Source organism: Dermacentor variabilis, chromosome 8 (genome assembly GCF_050947875.1).
Source record: "Dermacentor variabilis isolate Ectoservices chromosome 8, ASM5094787v1, whole genome shotgun sequence".
Taxonomy (NCBI): Eukaryota; Metazoa; Arthropoda; class Arachnida; order Ixodida; family Ixodidae; genus Dermacentor; species Dermacentor variabilis.
In genome coordinates, this window is record NC_134575.1 from 38,489,918 (window position 1) to 38,508,761 (window position 18,844).

Genomic DNA, 18,844 nt, shown 5'->3' on the forward strand with positions numbered 1-18,844 from the left:
TCCCGTGAAACATGAACATTCCGTACAGGCGCTGCTTGTGCAGATGACCACTATAACGGAAAATTTAAAGGTAAGAAAAGACCCGCTGCATAAGGTGGCTTCATCAGTCGTTATGGTGTATGGCTGCTGAACACAAGGTCGCAGGTTCGACTGCCGACCACGGCTGTCGCATCTTGACGGTGGCGAAACGATAAAACCGTATAGAACCTCGGATAGTCGAAATAAACCGGAGGCCTCCGGTACATCGTCTCTCATAGCTCCTATTGGCGGCGAGGAGTTACGGAGTCGCCATCTGTCGGAAGCGCCTCCCTTGCGTAGTACGAGGGATCACGCGGTGCGCTGCCAGTAGGGTTCGCTTACGGCGCTCAATAAGAACACCACGTGGCAGCCCTCCTGGGCAGGTACTTTCAAAACGAAGGAAGTTTTCGACTGTCGATTTAACAGTCTTGGGCAAACTGAAAGAACAGAATCGTTTACAGACGCTACCTCTTTACCGAATACGTACAGGGAACGCCACTGCGCGCGGTCGCCGCGATGGTGTCTCCCGAACCGGCTTCTCGCGTGAAAGGTAGGCAAACGCTGAGAGTAAGCTATGTGAAATATGTTCTTATAGTGGGCTGTCTCCTAACGGAGCATAACAGAAAGAAGCCTCAATGCAGCGATCGCACGGGTTCGCAGCGACCGACTGCGCGCCTGCATGCATGTCCACGCACAGTGTTTTGCTTTCGCCGTGAGCGCGTTTTCGCACCGTGCCGTGAGCTTTAGGCCGCAGCATATGAGCATTTGACAGTACGCTAGTAACCATTGTTGCGTGGACGCTATCAGAACTGTTCAACAATAATTTCGTTATAGAGACTTCGACGCCTACGGCGACTGTGATGTGCCGTCGCCACGATTCAACCTTTCTTTGTCTTCTAAATTCTTGGACATTTCAATATTATTTCTCAAGTTGCGTCGCACTGTATGTTTATCGGTCTTCTCAGCGTGCGATTTCCTTCTGCTTCTTTTTCGTAATCCAGTGCATTAATTCATAACACAAACATGACCATATGCCATGCCTTCTTTTTAATGCGCTTCTTACCGCTCCCTTTCCATTCCAGTGAACTTGCCAGAATCTAGTATCAACAAGTTCATAGACCTAATAAAGCGTCATGACATTAGCCGGGCAGCGGGCGCGGGCGAGCGTCTCAGTGCGCGTTTTCTGCTACTCACCGAACATCGCGCAGTCCCGGCGCCGTAGCAGAAAATCTTCCTCGCGTTTGTGCTTGCTGCATACCCGACTTGTAGCCGATGGCTGTCTGCCGGTTTTAGGTTTCGCGAGCCAAGCTTCACGCAGCTCCTTGCTCTGCGGCTACGTGTGAATAAGGCTGACACCGGGCTCCGTTGCGTACGTCCGACACTGCGGCACCGAGCAGTAGCCTACCGTGCTTCACGCTTCCAAAGGCAACCACTACCTATTATAGTGCTTTCAAATATTGTCAAGCAGACACCCAAGGCGGTAAAGCCTCACCACTTAATCAGAACCGCGGCGCAGGTGGCACTTTAAATTTTGGTTTTCAACTCGCTTCGGCGCTTCCGAAGCAGCCGACGCGGCCGCTGTGTCCACGTGATCACTCATGCCACGTCATGCCGACGGTGGCGCCAGCTTTTCCAGTGGTGGAGCTCGCCCCCAATGGCTGTGTCGCTTCGGGACGCTAAACTTAATTTGATTTCTTTTTATATGTCACAAAGGCGAGAAGAGAGATGACTCTAGTGACATAACAACACGCCCTGGCGAGCAGATGACTCACGGGCGTCACGTCAGATATTCGGATGTACAGACGGGTCCGCTGTTGTGGGGAACACTCGAGTGCAGATCGCGTCCGGATTTTCCTCTCTCGCAAGAGTAAAAAAATTGCCGACGATTACGTTACTTCCTAATGCGAAATTTGAGCGCAGCAAATAAGCTGTTTCACCTTTTCGATAGATTGAGGCAAAGAAATCGAGCAACACATGTATGCGCTATCACAGCATTTTTTTTTTATTTTTCACACGTATTCCTTTAACAAAGACTCCACTAACAGTTCTTGACAGTCATGAAGGAAGCTTTGTGGTCGGAGAAATAGACTGATATATGTTCGACTTGGTACACCAATGCTTGATTCTCAAAGACGAGATCTATACAAGTGCCTCGCGAGGTCGTCACAGCCGTGGGACGCGTTACGAGCGAGAGGAACGGGATGTTCTTCCGCATAAGTGTTAGGAAATTGCTGTTTGTCTTTATGTCAAGCCGCCACCGTTCTGGCTCTCTGATTGCCACCGCACAGGGCGAACGGCAGCGGCAATTTCGGCTCGGGCGGTGCACATATACAGATCCGCCGCCACCGATCTGGCTCTCTGATTGCCACCGCACAGGGGTTGCATTGGAGGAGGAGCGAAGAAAGGAATTAAGTTCGAGCCGGCGCTTTGACAACCGGAGACTCGCAGGAAGAGGGGGGAGGGGGGCGGCGTGTACACCCAGCGGCAAACGATGGGGGCAGAAGCGCGCGCAGCAAGCGGACAACACGATAAAGGGAGGAGGGAAGAGATAGCAGCGACTGACTGATGCCGCTGACGCCGATAGTGAGTCAACCCCAGCTGCGGAGTTGGTTTCAGGGACAACGAATAACCGGCGCGTCGGCAACTGAAGAGCACCCTATCCGCCACGCAAGAACAGGGGGGGGGACCCTTTCCTCCTCTTTCTGCATGGCGGCAACGGTGTTCTATGCAGTCACGTTATCTTGACTCTCTAGCGGCGTCAGCGGCATCCAGCGGTATCAGTCGGTCGCTGCTAGCGCTGGGGGGATGAAAGGGGGGCGGAGCTGGTTACGAGGCCGACGACGACGCCGACGCGAAACCCAGGAACGGACGCCAAAGAGCTGCGCTCTAAAAATAGCCTAGATTTGCAGCATGTAACGTGGGGTTAGTAGCTCTGACTCTTTTCGACACACCTGTGCAGTGCAATCGCATTGCTTCTGCAGCCACTTGCAGATAACAGGGTGCCAGCAAAGTGAGAGGCGCCCGTTTGAGTGTTCCCTTTAACTGTGGATCGCAATTCATACCTGTAGAAAACAGTAGCGCGCCGTTGAAACGGGGCGTTGCTTATTGAGCCCAAATAATTTTGTATCGGTACCCCTTTAAGACGTCAGCCATCACGCAGCAAGAATTTTCGACTGCCGACAGAATCGGCTTTCAAGTCGGCCGTTAAAGTTGTTCTTGTGGAGGGTACGTATGATTTTTCGATACTTGGACGAGGGAGAGGTTTTCGGGTACAAATTTTGTTGACGTGCGGCTCCCTTTATCTGTAATAACTTGGCATTGTTAAAAGCCGTACCTAGAAAGGGCACCTCGCATTTGTTTCGAATCGCACATACCTGGTTCCGGTGGGTGATGAGGGTGACCGGTAAACCATCCAGGTTTGCCATTTCAGGAGGCTGCGGGGGCAGACCGACGAACTTGATCTCTCGCACCAGGCCGCACGGGAATCCAACGTGGCGGGGAATGACCAATAGCGTGTCCTGTGCGAAACAACGAAAAACAAGAGCTTAGGTTAAGTTATGTTAGGGCACTTGGCGAATACTCGAACGCGAGTTTAATTCTACGTTTAAAACATCAACGAAATAACTGTTTTTTTTCTTGTGATTCGAAGCATTCGTTACGAGAGTCCGATATTCAGTTTATTTCAATATTCGAATATATCGATGTGTATACTAGTTTTGTACATTGCCGGAACGAGTTTGTCCTAGCATGGAGAAGAACCCATGTACACAACCTGTAGCTCCCTGTTCAATGGCCCGTAACTGAATCAGCAGTTATACTTGTTTTGATCATTTTCACTCACTAGAGTTTCAGGTTCCCTCACAGGCATTGCTATTAACCCGACAGCGTTAAGAAGCCCGTGTCGCAGAAAATCTGGCGTCGGAGTCGGCGTCCCGCGTCGGCGTAGGACGTCGCTTCGGCAAAAAAATTTCGAACCAAATTCTGAACCACGCACACCCAACCACTTCTCTACCACCAAAGTTGCTCATACCTTGTTTTTCATTCTTTGCAAAGTCATTCCTCTGAATTTTGAGAATGGCAGCCCGCAAACAAATGTAACGGGAAAAAACACCGACACCGCATGTCCTTTATGTTAGCTCGTCTCAAACTAAAATATTAAAAGTGCGAAACAATAACAGGAGATCGACCCGCGCAAGAGGCCGCGTTTCCAACAGAAAGCTCGCCTTCGTGCATAGCGTTCGCAGCCCGCGTTTCCCGGGAAACGTTGCGGTTACATAAGCTGCAGTTGCCGGGAAGAATGAAAAGGAGTAGGGGGGTCTTTGAACGCTATCGCGTTCCAATCTTAAAGGCGAAGCTTAAGCATCCTCCAAATTTCTAACGAAATATCGGAGCACGAAAGACGTGTACAACAGCAGCAGCGACCCTGGTGACGTCCTGGGGCGGGTTGTTGAACCACAAATCGCACAGGAACTTCGTTCTGCTACCTGCCGTTCTATTTGAAGGAAAAGGGGCACCACGCATACATTCGTGACTATGTTGCCACCGACACACGCAAGCAGCTCAGTTACAGATATAATTGCAATAACCGTTTTAAGTGCTCCAGTTGCACTCAACGTCGCGAGATGGCGCGACCGGCGCTGCTGTTGACGTCGAACTGGTATTGCACTTTGCTGAAGTACTAAAGTGCCAAACAGACGACATAAGAAGAGACACGGACGAGGATAAGCGCTCGTCCATGTCTCTTCTTGTGTCGTCTGTTTGGCGCTTTAGTACTTCAGTAACATGCACCAACCAGCCCAAGAAACAGTTCTACTGGTATTGCACTGTTCCACAGAAGGTAAAACGTATATGTACCAGCTAAAACCTTATCCACCAACTACTGAAGGCGGTTTGACTTTGCGGTTGAACTGACCAATTGTAAATTAAAATTGAGAGAGAGATAGAGAGAGGTGAATTTATTGAGGAAACGCAGAGTGGTTGGCCTGAGGTAATATCCTATAGCCTGAGCATATCACCTCAGGGTATGAGGATGCTAGCGTATATGGAGTGATGATGATTATATATCAGTATAGACTGCGATTATGCGAGTATGCACGTTCGAGGCCATAAGGCCCGTTCAGTATTAAATCTCGGCCTGTGTTAACCAAAATTACAAGATGTTTGATCATCTGGAATGCTTGTAAATAAGAACAGTCATCTGGAGTGCTTATATATAAGGACAGTCATAAAGCTACTGACCTTGTGAAAGACGATGTCAGCCAGTCCGTAAACTCCGGTCTCGTAGGAGCCTGCACCAAATTTCCGAGAGTCAACTACAGCTCGGACAGACTTCAGCATAACAAGAGGCTTCAGAAACGCCAACGTTCTGAAGTTACTGTTATCAGGCGGCATATATTTTATAAAGTGAGCATAAATTGAGATGTACAGAATAGACAAACAAAAGCTTTTCGTCGATAATAAAGTCGAATTTTAATTGACGGTTTGAAACCCACACAGGTTCGTCGTTCACAACGCAGCTACTTGCAGTTCACAGTGCTTGGTGAACCAGGAACCCGCAGGAGTTTCGCAAGGTCAATAACCTCTGACTTGGTGAGTTCGTCGACGTCTTTTGTGTTTCTTTCGTGTGACCTGACCAGAAAAGGTTTTGTGAAACTCTGGACAATATGAATTGTATATTTATTGATGTTGGTCCAATGAGAGATGCGGGGACCCTGGCCCTGAAAAATCAACAAATTCTGTAATTAGACTACGCTGAAATTTACGAACGAGTTACAGGGGGACAATAGCAAGCGTTCCAACCGAATTAACTAAGCTATTGACGTTTACGTAGTGGCAAGTTCCAAACACCTCTTTGTTTACTTTCATAAAAGCTTTGCTGTGGACTCAACGAATGTCGAAATGTAAGCGTCAAGAACAACTTCCCGTAACCTCTTGCGAGACGATGCAGTCACTTTAGACACTTTCTGTACACATTTACTGTAGCATTCACTCTTTTCGGCATCCGCATTCTCAATCTGCACTGAGGCCTGCAGCCTTCCTCATAGATCTTGCAGTCTGCTCACAGTGACACAGCAGCATTCGCAGATATCTGACCCTACCACAAGTGAAGACCAATGAGAAAGTTAGAAATACTTTTTTTTAATTTAGCATAGTGTAATCGTTCTACCGTTACTGATATTGCCTGCCAACGACAGCACACCCACGGTCGCGTGGAAGCGGTAACGGCAGAGCGGTAACGCCATTCTACAATCCGTCATTGTCGTTCCTTGTGCATGTAAGCACTCGTACTGAAGAGTCGATTCATTTGGCGAAGCATGCAAGTAGTAAATGATCCGACTCTACAAGACGCCGATGTCTTACAGATTGAAGGTCAATAACCAGCTGAAAACACAATGTAGTACACAGGAACAGACGACGACAGAACAAACTTGGTTCCATCGTCTTCCACTCCTGGGCACGTTGCGCCTTCAGCTGGTCATTCGCCTCCAATCATGCACCAACTGGCTCGGCTTTCGACTTCGTTGATGTCTTTTAGTCGGGGATTTTCTTATCGGTTGGAAATGCCCAGAACTTTCCAGCCATGAATTCTTGATCCCATTGACATTTAAAGTTCACCACCCGGTAACTCCACAATTCCGTCGCTGCTCCTGCGTAACGTCAGCTAGTCTTTTGTTGGAGTAGCAGAAGTAGACATTGATCTTCTCATGATACATTCCTGCGTGTTCTACTGTAGGCATAAGCAGACTAAACGTACCTATATATTTTTCGGCGCACGGCCTATGTGCACTAATTATACATCAGCGTCCCATTTGTCATTCTGTGGGTCAAGCCGTACCGTTCGGTGTGGCATTTGAAGGTAATCACACAGACCTCCCACCTGTCCCGCATACGGGACACAGTCCTTTATCAAGATATTTCGTTTGGCTTTTGCGTCTGCGTTCCTGGGCGTTGAAGCTGTACTAGGGTCCTACTTATCATTTTACGATATTGTACATTGTCAGGGCCCGCGTGTACATCTGGCTGTGTTGCCCGGCGTTGAAATGCTGATACCGAGGTAAGCAGTTTGACTTCACAGATAATCCTCTAGAAGACGCTCTTTGAGGTTTTACTCTCTATAGGGTTTATGAAAATGTACAGCTGCAAGAAGTACATAGTTCCTCACCGGCAGAGACGCCGTCGTCGCAGTAGAGACTTCCCTCGGCCCGATATTGCTCGTCCAAGGCGACGCGCAGCGAATACTCCGGGCTCCGACCGTCGCTGCAAGTTAAGGTGACCCAAGAAGCGCCGCGAACGTGAGCGGCGGAAACGATATTAGGCATAGCGCGGCCTCCGAGATTGCAAGAGCGAAATCTGCGATCTCGGAGGACCCTGGTATAGGAGGTGCGAAACGGCTGTCGCCGGGTCGGGGTGAAAACGTGCAGTTCAAACTGCACCTCACGTCTGCTCCGCGATACCAGTGGTACGAAGCGAACATGTGAAGCGAAATGGACTCTGCTCGGACGCCCCGTGACATGTTCTCGAGACAGGTATTTGAATGTCAACGAAGACAACATTTGCGGCCTATTCGTAAGTAAGTGGGCGGCACTTGTGATAGCGCATGATGTAGAATACAAGCGTGTCGTCTGTTTGTTGTCTGCCTTTCCCCTGTTGACCGCATTTCTTATTTCGTTACTTTTGGACGGATTACACTGACTGCCACTCGAAGCGCTCTTCTGAAGGCAACGTCTGCCCCCAACGAAGCACCCTGAGGTACGTTTATATAATTCCACCACCACTGCTTTTCAGCTTAGTCATTGTAGTGGTCTTTTCTGTGGGTAATCTATCCAGGCTGCGCCCTGCTCTTGAGTCGCCATAGTTTACCCAATATAAACAGTCCATGGACAACACATAGATTCCGAGTGATGTATGCCTTGATATATGTCTGTAGATAAACAAAGTTTGTCTTTGGGTGGCCGAACACTACCCACACACTGCCCACACACTGATCACACAGAAGGTGGCGCTGGACCAAGCAGGAGTTTTGTCCTTCGGGAGACAGACGCCGTCATCGTTGGTTTCGCTGTGAAAACCGACATCGTTTTAGCGCGAAAGCCCTACTACTCTAGGTACCAACCCAGAAAACACCTGGTTCCGTAAACCTGACCTTCAAGCTCAGCCAAGGTCAAACTGGGACTTGGCCTGCCCCCACCGGCGGCTGCTGCATACGCCGCGTGGGCACCTATGCCTTGGAAGCGGTCTGCGACGTGTACAAATTGTGCCGAGTGCTGGTAGCTTCGTATGCGCTGTACTTTCGACGCTTAGTTCGCGTTGAAGCGAGACGCAGCATGAAGATCAATTCGCTCGCTGCTGCTGACGGCGCCGAGCAGCGTCTGTGTCCTTTCCCAAAGCAAACAAAACTGTGCTATCGCTCGACAAACGTGGTTCAACTGCATTCAACTACGGCGAATTTTTTCGCCCGGCATCAACGAAAACGGCTCACGCACCCGATTTATTCTTATGCTTAACTTTCAGGCATTGCATTCAAATGCGGTATTAAACGAATTTAACCATGCAGCATAACTTCCGTATGAATATCTGAGTGCGGAGCAAGCCAGTCGTTTACCCGAACCACCGCCCACACCGGACTCGCTTCTCAAGCAAACATAGAGCCAGGAATACCTGCAAATGTGCACTGACTGATCTCCGAGGCCATAACCGCTACACGGCCTCCGAGATCTTCGAATGTCGTACACGCAGAATCGTTACACACGGGTCTCACCGCATGGCGGCAGGTGGTGTGGCAGACAAGGGAAGAACGTGTCCTCCTCGAAGCAGCAGCAACACACGGCGATTCCCGCATCGCTGTAGCGTCTGGCTGCCTCCGCCGCGCTCCGAGATCAGCGGCGGCGACGCTGCGCCGGCGCCGCTCTCGAAGTTGTACCACACGCCCTCGGGAATGTGGGCGCGCCGAATGTGCTCATTCTGCGGCAGCGCAGGAGAGGGCGTGGCCCCGCGATCAGGTGTACCGAATGTCGCGCAGATATGTTCGTCTGGTATATGTGATAATTCCGGTTCGATCACACGTTCATTCACGCTCCAATCTTGCGCAGAGATGGCGCAACAAAGTTTAAACTTCAGTGGCACGATGACGGCACAATGACACCTCCCATGTCGCGGACCCATAGTCGCATTCTATTGAACAGAGGGCGTGGCACCACGGTCAGATATACGGAAAGTCGCGCAAATGTGGTCGTCTTGTGGTATATATGAGAATTCCGGTTCAATCACACGTTCGTTCGCGCTGCAATTTTGCACAGAGATGGCGCAACAAAGTTTAAACTTCAGTGGCACAATGACGGCACGATGACACCTCCCATGTCACCGACCCATGATCGAATGCTATTGCTGCAAACCAAAGCAATTTTGCTATCTGCCGTATTCTATGACCAAAGAAGCACGATTGTTGACAAACGATTGCGACACCGACAACGTGACGCCACAAATGCACCAGGCAATGCCCCTAACGTCTCTCGCTTTAAGCATTTGTCCACCGCCACGCAGTTGCGGGCGAGGATGTCACTTTGCTCCAACCACTCACCGGTACAAGGAAAGGAATTATCATCAGGGCGGACCCCCAGAGGAACTGGTCGCTAATGTTCCGTGTTGCTCTGTCGTTCGGAAATCTAGAAGCGGGTACAGAGCACATGCGACACCATCTTAGCGTGCTTTACGAAACTATGGCGGAGCGTGCTGCAGAATATGAACAAGCTAAAGCGTTTGGAGTATAGCAGCAATTCTTTATCAGTTTGCCGCAGCAGCGAGAGCCTTAGCTGGCGAAGCGTACGTTGTACCGTTACTATTTAAATTCAGAACTGTAGCGCTAATTTTTACAGCTGCCTATGTAGTTTTGACATCTTTCTACTCCTCTCTACCCATCCATATGCATTCCTCTGTCTACCCATATCTATCCGTCCATCCATACATGAGAAGATGGCATTCATAGCATCCAGTTCTGCAGACCTACAAATGATCCTACGCTGCTTGAAATCGAGACTTGATCTTCAAGAAGAGAACACAGCAAAACAGTTACCAGTCACGGCTACACAAAAAGGAATGCGTTCGCCCCATGAACAATGAGGTATAAATACGCGAGGAGCAGTGACGGTGAGAGCTACCAAAACAACAACACACAGACGAACAATATGCACTCACTCGACAAACAGCGGTCGCGCGACGGTGTCGCCGGCGACTTGACTTCGGTAGAAGAGGTAGTACAGGTACGGGCGCAGCGACAGGCGGATGTCCAGCATGTCCGACGTCTCGGACAGGAAAGCGTCCGAGAATGGCGACGGATGCAGCAGCTGTAAAGCGAAAGCACTTCTTTCTGCTTACACGCGCAGCGCGAAAGGAGGATCTCGCAAGTGGTGCAGATTCCGATCGCCTGTCGAAATATGTAAAATGCCGGGAACCTCCTCTCGTGAAGAACCTCTACGAACCAACTTAAATTGCGTTTGTTAAAGACTTTTTGAAGCAATAGCAAATTGAAGGCGAAGCATTGGAAACAATAGCAACGTATAGCGCTGGGGGTCAAATCTACTCGCGCGGGTGTTCTAACATTGCGTGGAGATAAGACAAGACGGAGCAAGTAACGTGGTGGTTTCCAAACCCCTCTAAATGGTCGGCGCGATGACGAATGCTGGCAACGGTGGTATGGGCGTCGCGCCTCGTTGGTGCACGAAGATTACAGACAGAAAAATAATAATTATTTATAATTGGACGTACGAGAGCGGTCCGAGGAGTGACTGGCGAGTTCAATAAGTAAAAAGGCGTATGCACATACACGGCGCTATGTCTAAGTGTGTATGGTACGGCAAATGCCAGTACACAAATGCAAGTGCAAAAATAGGCTAAAAAGCAAAAAAATCTCGCAGGTGGTTTGACCGTGACAGCTGCTGTCGGCGGCCACACCCATCTTTTTTTTCGCCCGCTGGATGGCCAGCGCCGAGATGTTATAGTGGGGTTCACTGTTAAAGGGAGCACAGAAGTGTGTCGCTATCGCTCAGCCGGCGCCATAGCTGCAAGTAGTTGCGGAAGCAATGTCAGCACATTGGACATGTGCGTCTAAAAAAGTCAGAGCTACCGAACACCAATTATCTGCTGCAAATTTAGGCGATTGCACTCTTGCGAGAGGGAAAAAGTGCACACGTGCTCTGCAACTCAAATGTTCTCGTTAAGAGTGGACAACTCGGTACACAACTGGAATCGGGGCGGAGTTGGCGAGCTTCTCCCAAGCGCGCGCCAGCGGGAGCAACGCAGCAGGCACCCTGCACTGGTGCAGGGGAAAGCTTTCAGTAAAACATGTTGTGGGGCTAGTTGGTGCATAACTTTGTCCTACCTATGCACCAGCACCTTTGTCATAGCTTTGACAGTGCATAGCGCCTTGTCCTGTCTGTTCTTTCTTTGTGTGCCGTCACTGCTGGCGTTTCATCTTTTGAAAGGAAAGCTTTCGTTCGTTTAGTGGCCGGTGGGTGCCGGGCAGTGGCGATTCGAGGTCGCTATCTTGCGAAGCCGATACAACAGGCGTCGAGGCCGCTACCGCGCTCTGGCAGCACTAGGCTGTGCACTCCATATGTGGTGCTGTGCTAGCTTGCTCGACAAAAAAAAACAAAGAACAAAGGCGATTGCAAGATGCAAACCGGACGATTTCCCCGAGTGGGCAGACGGCTTTAGTTTGACACGAGTGTGAGCTCTGCTTAACGTAAAGTTCTAGCGTAATCAAAATGTGCGTGTGCATAACTTAAAGAACCTTTCCGCGTCTCGCGTATATATATGTACAGGCGCCGACAAAAGTGGTATACTACACGCGGTCCACGTAGCGGGAGCCGGAGCAGCGGCACACTGCATCGCGGCGCCATCTACAAGCGGCATCTGGGATCGAGACAGCCAATGGGTGCCCTTTATTATCGGCAGACATGATCCCAGATGCTGCCTGTAGATGGCGCTGCGATGCAGTTTGCCGTTGCTCCGGCTCCCGCTGCGTGGACTGCGTGTGGTACACCACTTTTGTCGGCGCCTGTACATGCTTCAACGAAAAACGCTGGACGAACGCGCCCGTGGCGTTCCTGCGGCAATTAAAAAAGAAGTAATTTCGTTGTCATAACATTTGTGAGCAGATATTTTGTATCGGACCCGCAAATTTTGTTTCCGAAATTGCCGAAAATCAATTAAATCTGTGTAGCTTTTTTTCGACGACTAGCATCAAAACATTGTGAAGGGCACATATTGGAATCTACAAAGCGAACATATCTAGACAGCAGATTAGTTGACAGTTCATATGAAGTGGCTACTGCGGGCACTGTAGCTTTGCAGAAGTCACATTCGCGCACCAGGAATATAATTCTACCGTAGTTTATAATAAATAATTTCTCTACGCTTTAATCCTCCCAGGGCGATTAGTTGGCGTATTGGCAGTGCCTGCTTTTGTTGAAAAGGGTTATGAACTCGACGCTCCAGTCGATGTTCGTGGTGTTGAACACCACGACACCGATAACATTCGAACCCTCGTAGGGAAAGGTTTTGAAGCGCACTCACGAACAGCTCGGCTTTGCTCAGTCGCAGCAGCGGGTAGAACACGGCCAGCGAGAACCACGTGAGGCACAGTTCCTCGTCCGCGATGGACGCCATCTTGAATTCCTCGCCGCCGCAGACTTCAGCGCCGCTCAGCGGCATGCCCAGCAAGCTGGCAGACAGCAACACTGCAGCGGCAGGAGCATAAAAAAAACACAATCTAAAAAAATTATGGAGTTTTACGTGCCAAAACCACTTTCTGATTATGAGGCACGCCGTAGTGGAGGATTGCGGAAATTTCAGCCACCTAGGGTTCTTTAACGTGCACCTAAATCTAAGTACACGGGTGTTTTCGCATTTCGCCCCCATCGAAATGCGGCCGCCGTTGCCGGGATTCGATCCCGCGACCTCGTGCTCAGCAGCCCAACACCATAGCCACTGAGCAAAAAAAAAACAATCTGTCCAAGAAGAATGTCGACGAAACCATGCTAAAAACGGGATCGTGTGCGTATTCTCAAGTCGCGTATACTACCGTCTGTGCCTGAAGAAGTTTCAGGGTACTTTGTGAGGACTTACAAACTGTACGCCCTATATAGACAGCGCATATAAGCCACTTCTCGCGTTTTGACCATTGTACTTCGACTTGTTCACGATCCTTCAATTTTCACACGCCGCCACTAAAATCGCAGCTTTTCAATCGGATGGACGGGTTGGTGAATCTGCACGATGTCGCTTCATAATAGAAGTAAAAGGGCTACTAATATATCTCGTGTTTTTTTGCAGTTGTACTGCATTAGTTTGTAGCTTAGTTTTTGAACGCACGAGTTTTCCGCTTCAACAGGTGGTTAGGGCCTCCAGCATTTCGTACAATAATTACTAGAGGAAACACTGGCGGCCAATGTCGGCGGGAGCTGCAGTCGGGGCGGTTCAGCGAGCGTGGGAACTATAGGAAGTATATGGATTTGCCTAAGCCTCGTCCTTCTGGCTCAAAACGGCTCCGCGACTTTGTAAATTCCTTATTTTTCAGCATGGTACCGTGTAATTAATAATTAACTAAACATTATTAAAATTGTCCGACGGCAGGATTCGAACGCACTAGAAGCCCGCTTTTGAAACCATTACGCCACGAACGCACGCATCGACAAGCGGCTTGGAACGCCCTTGCGAAATTCTTGCGAGCAAGTCCAGCGTGTTGAGACGCTTGGCGCGTTTCAATTTGGCCACCTCGACGGGTTGAGCCACTGCAATTATAGTGGCGGTTGAGACGTGTTCGCAGAGTATTCTGCACTCGGAAAAGTACAGGCCGCTTTGAAACTTAGGACAATGAAGGCAGCTAAATCGTGATAAAGAAAGCCACAGGAACGTCTCAATTCACAAGTACGAAGCTAGATCAGACAAATTCGTGTACTTCCCATCATTCCCACGGTGGTTGAACGATTGCAGCGTCAGCGTTTCCTCCAGTAATTATTGTAATAAACTCATAGAGTTTCTCACTACATTACCTAGAGGGAAATCTGGCGCTGCTGCACTGTGGTATGCATGGAAATGCCGGTATATTGTGACTTCGGATTGGCATCGTTCTCGGAGAGACAGGACACCTTGAAGACGCGCTTGGCAAGCACCGTTCCGTCTGTCGCAATGATTCATTTTCTACTAAAACAGCACGTGAAAAGCTGTTTTGGTTTTATTATTACGCAATAACATGTTCTGTTTAACTATGAGAACTTGTTTTTGCGTGAATGATTGTATGTTACGTAAAAAGTATCAGCAGCCCGCTAAAGTTGGAGGACAGACGACAAGGTTACTTCGCGCTCGCTTTGAAACAGTTGGTCGTCTGTTCTTGCTTTTCTTCGCTTGGTCGTGCATTATGGGTGAGTAAAGATGTAATATGCGTGAATGGAAACATTTTATGAAGATTTTACTTTGAGAACGCGTTATTTGTGTAGCCATATCGACGTTTTAGACGAAGCCTCGTACAACACCAGCCAACATGAGTCTCGCAGACACATATACCGTCATTCCTATGACGGCACGGTGCCCCCTTAAGAAACTCCCATAGACGGTGGCACCAGATTTCCCTCTAGGTGTTATAGTGAGAAACTCTATGATTAAACTATATGGCCTGCAGGGAGCTAGGATCCTCTTCTATGACTATCCCCTTCGAAGCGGTATGGTAGGTGGCGCCACCCAGCTTCTAATTTTTGCATTTCTGCAGCGTCTATTATTGGCTCTTAAAGGCAAACTGTAATGAAATTCCTCTTTGGCTAAATTTGTTATAAATGAGTTCAATATACTACTGAAGAAACCTCGGCGAGGCTGGTGGACTGATAACCGTGATCCCCCCCCTTTTTACTGATAACCTTAAAAGAGTTTCTTAACAGACGATGCGGGCACCTGGTGGTAATGGTTTATTACGCAAATCCCAGAATATTGCCTACGGGAGCTTCAGCGAGCAGCAGCTGCCACCCGATCTCAGAGGGCCATCGAATCTCGAAGCATCTTATCATCCTAAAAAAATTACCTAATCTTTTTTTTCAGTTCTGTGTTTTCTCCGCGTTTAAGCGATAGATCTTCGGTTGTCTGTTACTATTATTACCATTATATCCATTGAAGTTTCTTTTATTGTCGTTAAAATTCAATAAAACCTTGGGAAAAGTGTGTGCGCCGTCATTTACGTCTGTATTGATACTGCGGTAAGCTTAGAAAACAATGATCGATAGTTTTAGAGCCCTTTCTCACGGGTTAATATGATTCCGCATTTCCACATACCGTGGCGTGGCTTCGAACAGTAGGTAATCGGTTTTTCTTTTCACGAAATACTGCGAAATATTTTTTCCTTCGTAGTTCCTTTTTTTTGCGAAGCGATTCAGATTCCCCAGCTGACTTTTCGTCCATGGCACCCGTCAAGTACGCAGTTTCGCATATCTTTTCCCGCTTGTAAGCAACGTTTTTCTTATGGACGCTATAACGTAACCCGGCCTTCTATTTTCGCGAATACTCACTCTTTTTTTTCTTTTTTTGGGGGGGAAGCAGATTTTGTTCTAAGCAAGCCGCCAATTCAACGACTCCCTACACAGTTTTACTAGAAGTTTTTCATTTTTTTAAGGACCTATAGTTAGCTTTCCAACAACCTTTCTTCTAATTGGACAGCGCCTATTTGCACTTCAAGTATTGCACACTACAGGAAAAACGAAGGGCTCGCTAGTGTTCCCGCGGGAACGTCAATGCGTTCGCCACAAATTTGGGAAGCGTATTTTCTCGAAACTGGCGCAAAACTGTGCAGTATTTGCTCTCCACGCGTGCATGACTTAATACTACGCTGAGCGAATTGTACTTCACACCTGGCACGCGTGTGCCCCAATGCTAATAATTACAGAGGCAATTGACAAAAAAAACGTTGTTAATTGCCCCGCGGCACAATGCGGTTTACTGTGCCGAATTATTCACGTGATCCAGCTGATGCAACAAATCGCGCCATTGCCCAAAGGAATTTGTGTGAGAGTGCGTGTGTCTGTATTTCCGATAAAAAAATTTACCTAGCATATACTATATATATATATATATATATATATATATATATATATATATATATATATATATATATATATATATCTTTATCCGGTGAACTCACTGGGGATGCTCAGGCGCAGGTCTTCCCACGTGGGACGGAGACCGTGGATGACGTGACCCGCGAACTTGCCAATGCCCGAGTAGCTGGATCGGCTCACAACGAACGGCCGCTGGCCCGATATCTTGGCGAACGCGCTGCGCAAGGGTCAGACATCGATTGATTCGGTGCGTGATCAATTTCAATGACTCGACGACAACAGTCTCAAAAAGTGGAGCTCCTCATTAATCGACTGTCTGAGTGGCTGCTTGGCCGATGGTCAACTTCTCTCGACAAAAAGAAAATCCTCTATATTAACCGTACCTAAGTTTTGCTAAGTAATCGTTCCTCGTTGTTCACTTTAAGCACTTACTGCGTTTGTGAAGTAGTAGCCGAATAATATAATCACAGTCCTTCCATGGAAGGACTGTGATATAATGAAGGGATGACTGCGCTGCAAAAAATGTCGTAAGGCTAACAGATATTTTGAGATATCCGTTCCCGCAACGTGCCAAACAATAACTCTTATTTCAGGGTAACTATTAGCTGGAATATCAATCTCTTTTCGTAGCACAATTTAACGACGAGTATCTAAGAGGAACTCGTAGAGTTAACGCTCCGAACTAAGCGGACATGACTTCGCTACTGCTCGACTGTAATTTCGCATTTGACACAATTGACCTAAGGCGAATAATAAAAGGTAATTAGCACACTTTAGGTCACGTTGCAGACTATCAGTAATTTTTTTCTTCCGCTGTCGCCCACTTCACCTCGTAGCCTAGCTCTCAAAGGGACCTGAATGTGTTAGCCTTCCTTGCGTATTCCGCGTAAGAAAAAAAAGAAACACCATGTATAATGGAATATGGTCATAAGCGTTATGCCCAGAGTCTAATAACGTCATCATCATCATCATCCTGGCTGCACCCACTGCAGAACAAAGGTCTCTCCCATACTCCTCCAACTACCCCGGTCATGGGCTAATTGTGGCCATGTTGTCCCTGCAAACTTCTTAATCACCTCCACCCATCTCGCTTTCTGCCGCCCCCTGCTAGGCTTCCCTTCTACGCTTCCCGAGCCTAATGTAAGGAACTCAATTTCCGTGTCGTAGGGGCACTGCTCACTTGTAGGCCGCCTGCGCCTGTAAATACGGTACGGCATTGTGCCCCACCAGATGAGGCCCCGACACCAGTTGCTGGGACATGCACAGAGTCCGAGCGTCCAGGGGTTCCCTGGACAGCAGCGTCTTGGGCGTGTAGGGTATCACGTCCCAACCGTCCCTCGCACATCCGCCAGGTGGCGAGATGGTCGCCAACGTTGGTTCGTTGCGATCCTGGGTAGCATTCATTCGTCTAATGGGTCAAATAACTGATTGACCGAATGGCCGACCGATCGATTGATCAATGAACTGATTCATTTCTTTTTTTTTCTATTTGCAGATACTGTTGGCCGATTGGGCCGCTACAGGGAAGGGGTACAAATGTGGCACAACACCCATCATTGCTTACATAAAGCAGCACCGTATAGCTAATACATAGATTTACAAGTCACAGCGTGCCATTGTACATAACTATAATGCGAAATCTGACATAACAACCGTCATGTGAAACATAAAGCAGCAATGTGTAGCCGAAAAATGCTTTGCCGAAATAATTGCTTTATTTACCGATTTATTTGGTCTGATAACTAAAAAATTTAATAAAATAATTTGCTTGACTTTATCATTGGTTGGTCAACGCACGTGCAACCATTGCACGTGCATAAATTGCACGTGCAATTTATGCAACCATTGCTCGTCGCCTATGATGGAGTACCTGGCATGACACTATGTAGCTTATGGTGTTCCTCGTGAATATTAAGTCTCGCGGCATCCTTTCAGACATGTTTGAAACACCACGGCCCCTTGGAAGCAAAGCCGAGTGTCCCGTATCCTGCCTCCCGTAGGTCGTGCAGGAAAACCAGATTTCTCACCAGCCACAGGCCGTCAAAGGGGGTTCGTGGGTATATTTGACTGAAGACTTTGTTGAGGTATAGGTCGTATCGCGGGAATGCGAAGTCCAATACGTAGCTCGTTATGTTAGTTTCCAAGACCTGCAACAAGAAAGAATGAACAGAAGCTGTGCTTACACACGCAACTGTATGCATGTTTATCTTCTGTGAGGTTCCAGGACTCACGTACATAACTCTGTGTTAATGCTGACTGTTTGATTGTGACACGTTTATGCGACATTTTGTTGCAAATTCTGTTATATCTTTTTTTCTTTGCCCAGCGATGAAGAGTTATGACAACAACCATTTCTACAACATGATGTCATAAAGAAAGAAAGTACGCACAAAGAATGAAAGGAAATTGGCCGGCCTTTCCCGAACTTCGCCTGCAAGACCCTAGCGATCACGTGCCGAAAAGTATCAACAGACTAATGAAGGAAATGGAGTGTGCTGAGTAGGTGTGAAGCTATTGAGGGGGGAGCAGTACTGAACAGAGCCGAGGAAAGCACTGGAAAGCTGACTAGTTTGTTGACGTGGTGGGAATGTTTTGCAGACTTTGCACGCACGAGAAAACCCGAAATGAACAGACTTCGTAATTACGCCGGTCTGTCAGCATAAAACCTGAATACACAGTAGGGCAAGTTCACGTAAGCGGACAGCAGAGCGGCCTACGAACCGTCCGTGCAA

General features: G+C 48.3%; 1 protein-coding gene across 1 annotated transcript in view; it reads right to left on the bottom strand.

Moving 5' to 3' along the window:
* The window catches only part of LOC142591366 (lysosomal alpha-glucosidase-like), a 51,850-nt gene that overhangs the window by 833 nt on the left and 32,173 nt on the right, over nt 1-18,844 (bottom strand). Inside the window, exons 11-20 of the mRNA XM_075703692.1 lie at nt 18,140-18,259; nt 17,293-17,501; nt 16,196-16,329; nt 12,589-12,752; nt 10,210-10,358; nt 9,596-9,680; nt 8,777-8,979; nt 7,181-7,275; nt 5,257-5,306; nt 3,393-3,536 (exon numbers count right to left, since the gene is read on the bottom strand). Coding sequence (XP_075559807.1) covers nt 3,393-3,536; nt 5,257-5,306; nt 7,181-7,275; nt 8,777-8,979; nt 9,596-9,680; nt 10,210-10,358; nt 12,589-12,752; nt 16,196-16,329; nt 17,293-17,501; nt 18,140-18,259 — 1,353 coding nt within the window. The remainder of the gene's footprint in view (nt 1-3,392; nt 3,537-5,256; nt 5,307-7,180; nt 7,276-8,776; nt 8,980-9,595; nt 9,681-10,209; nt 10,359-12,588; nt 12,753-16,195; nt 16,330-17,292; nt 17,502-18,139; nt 18,260-18,844) is intronic.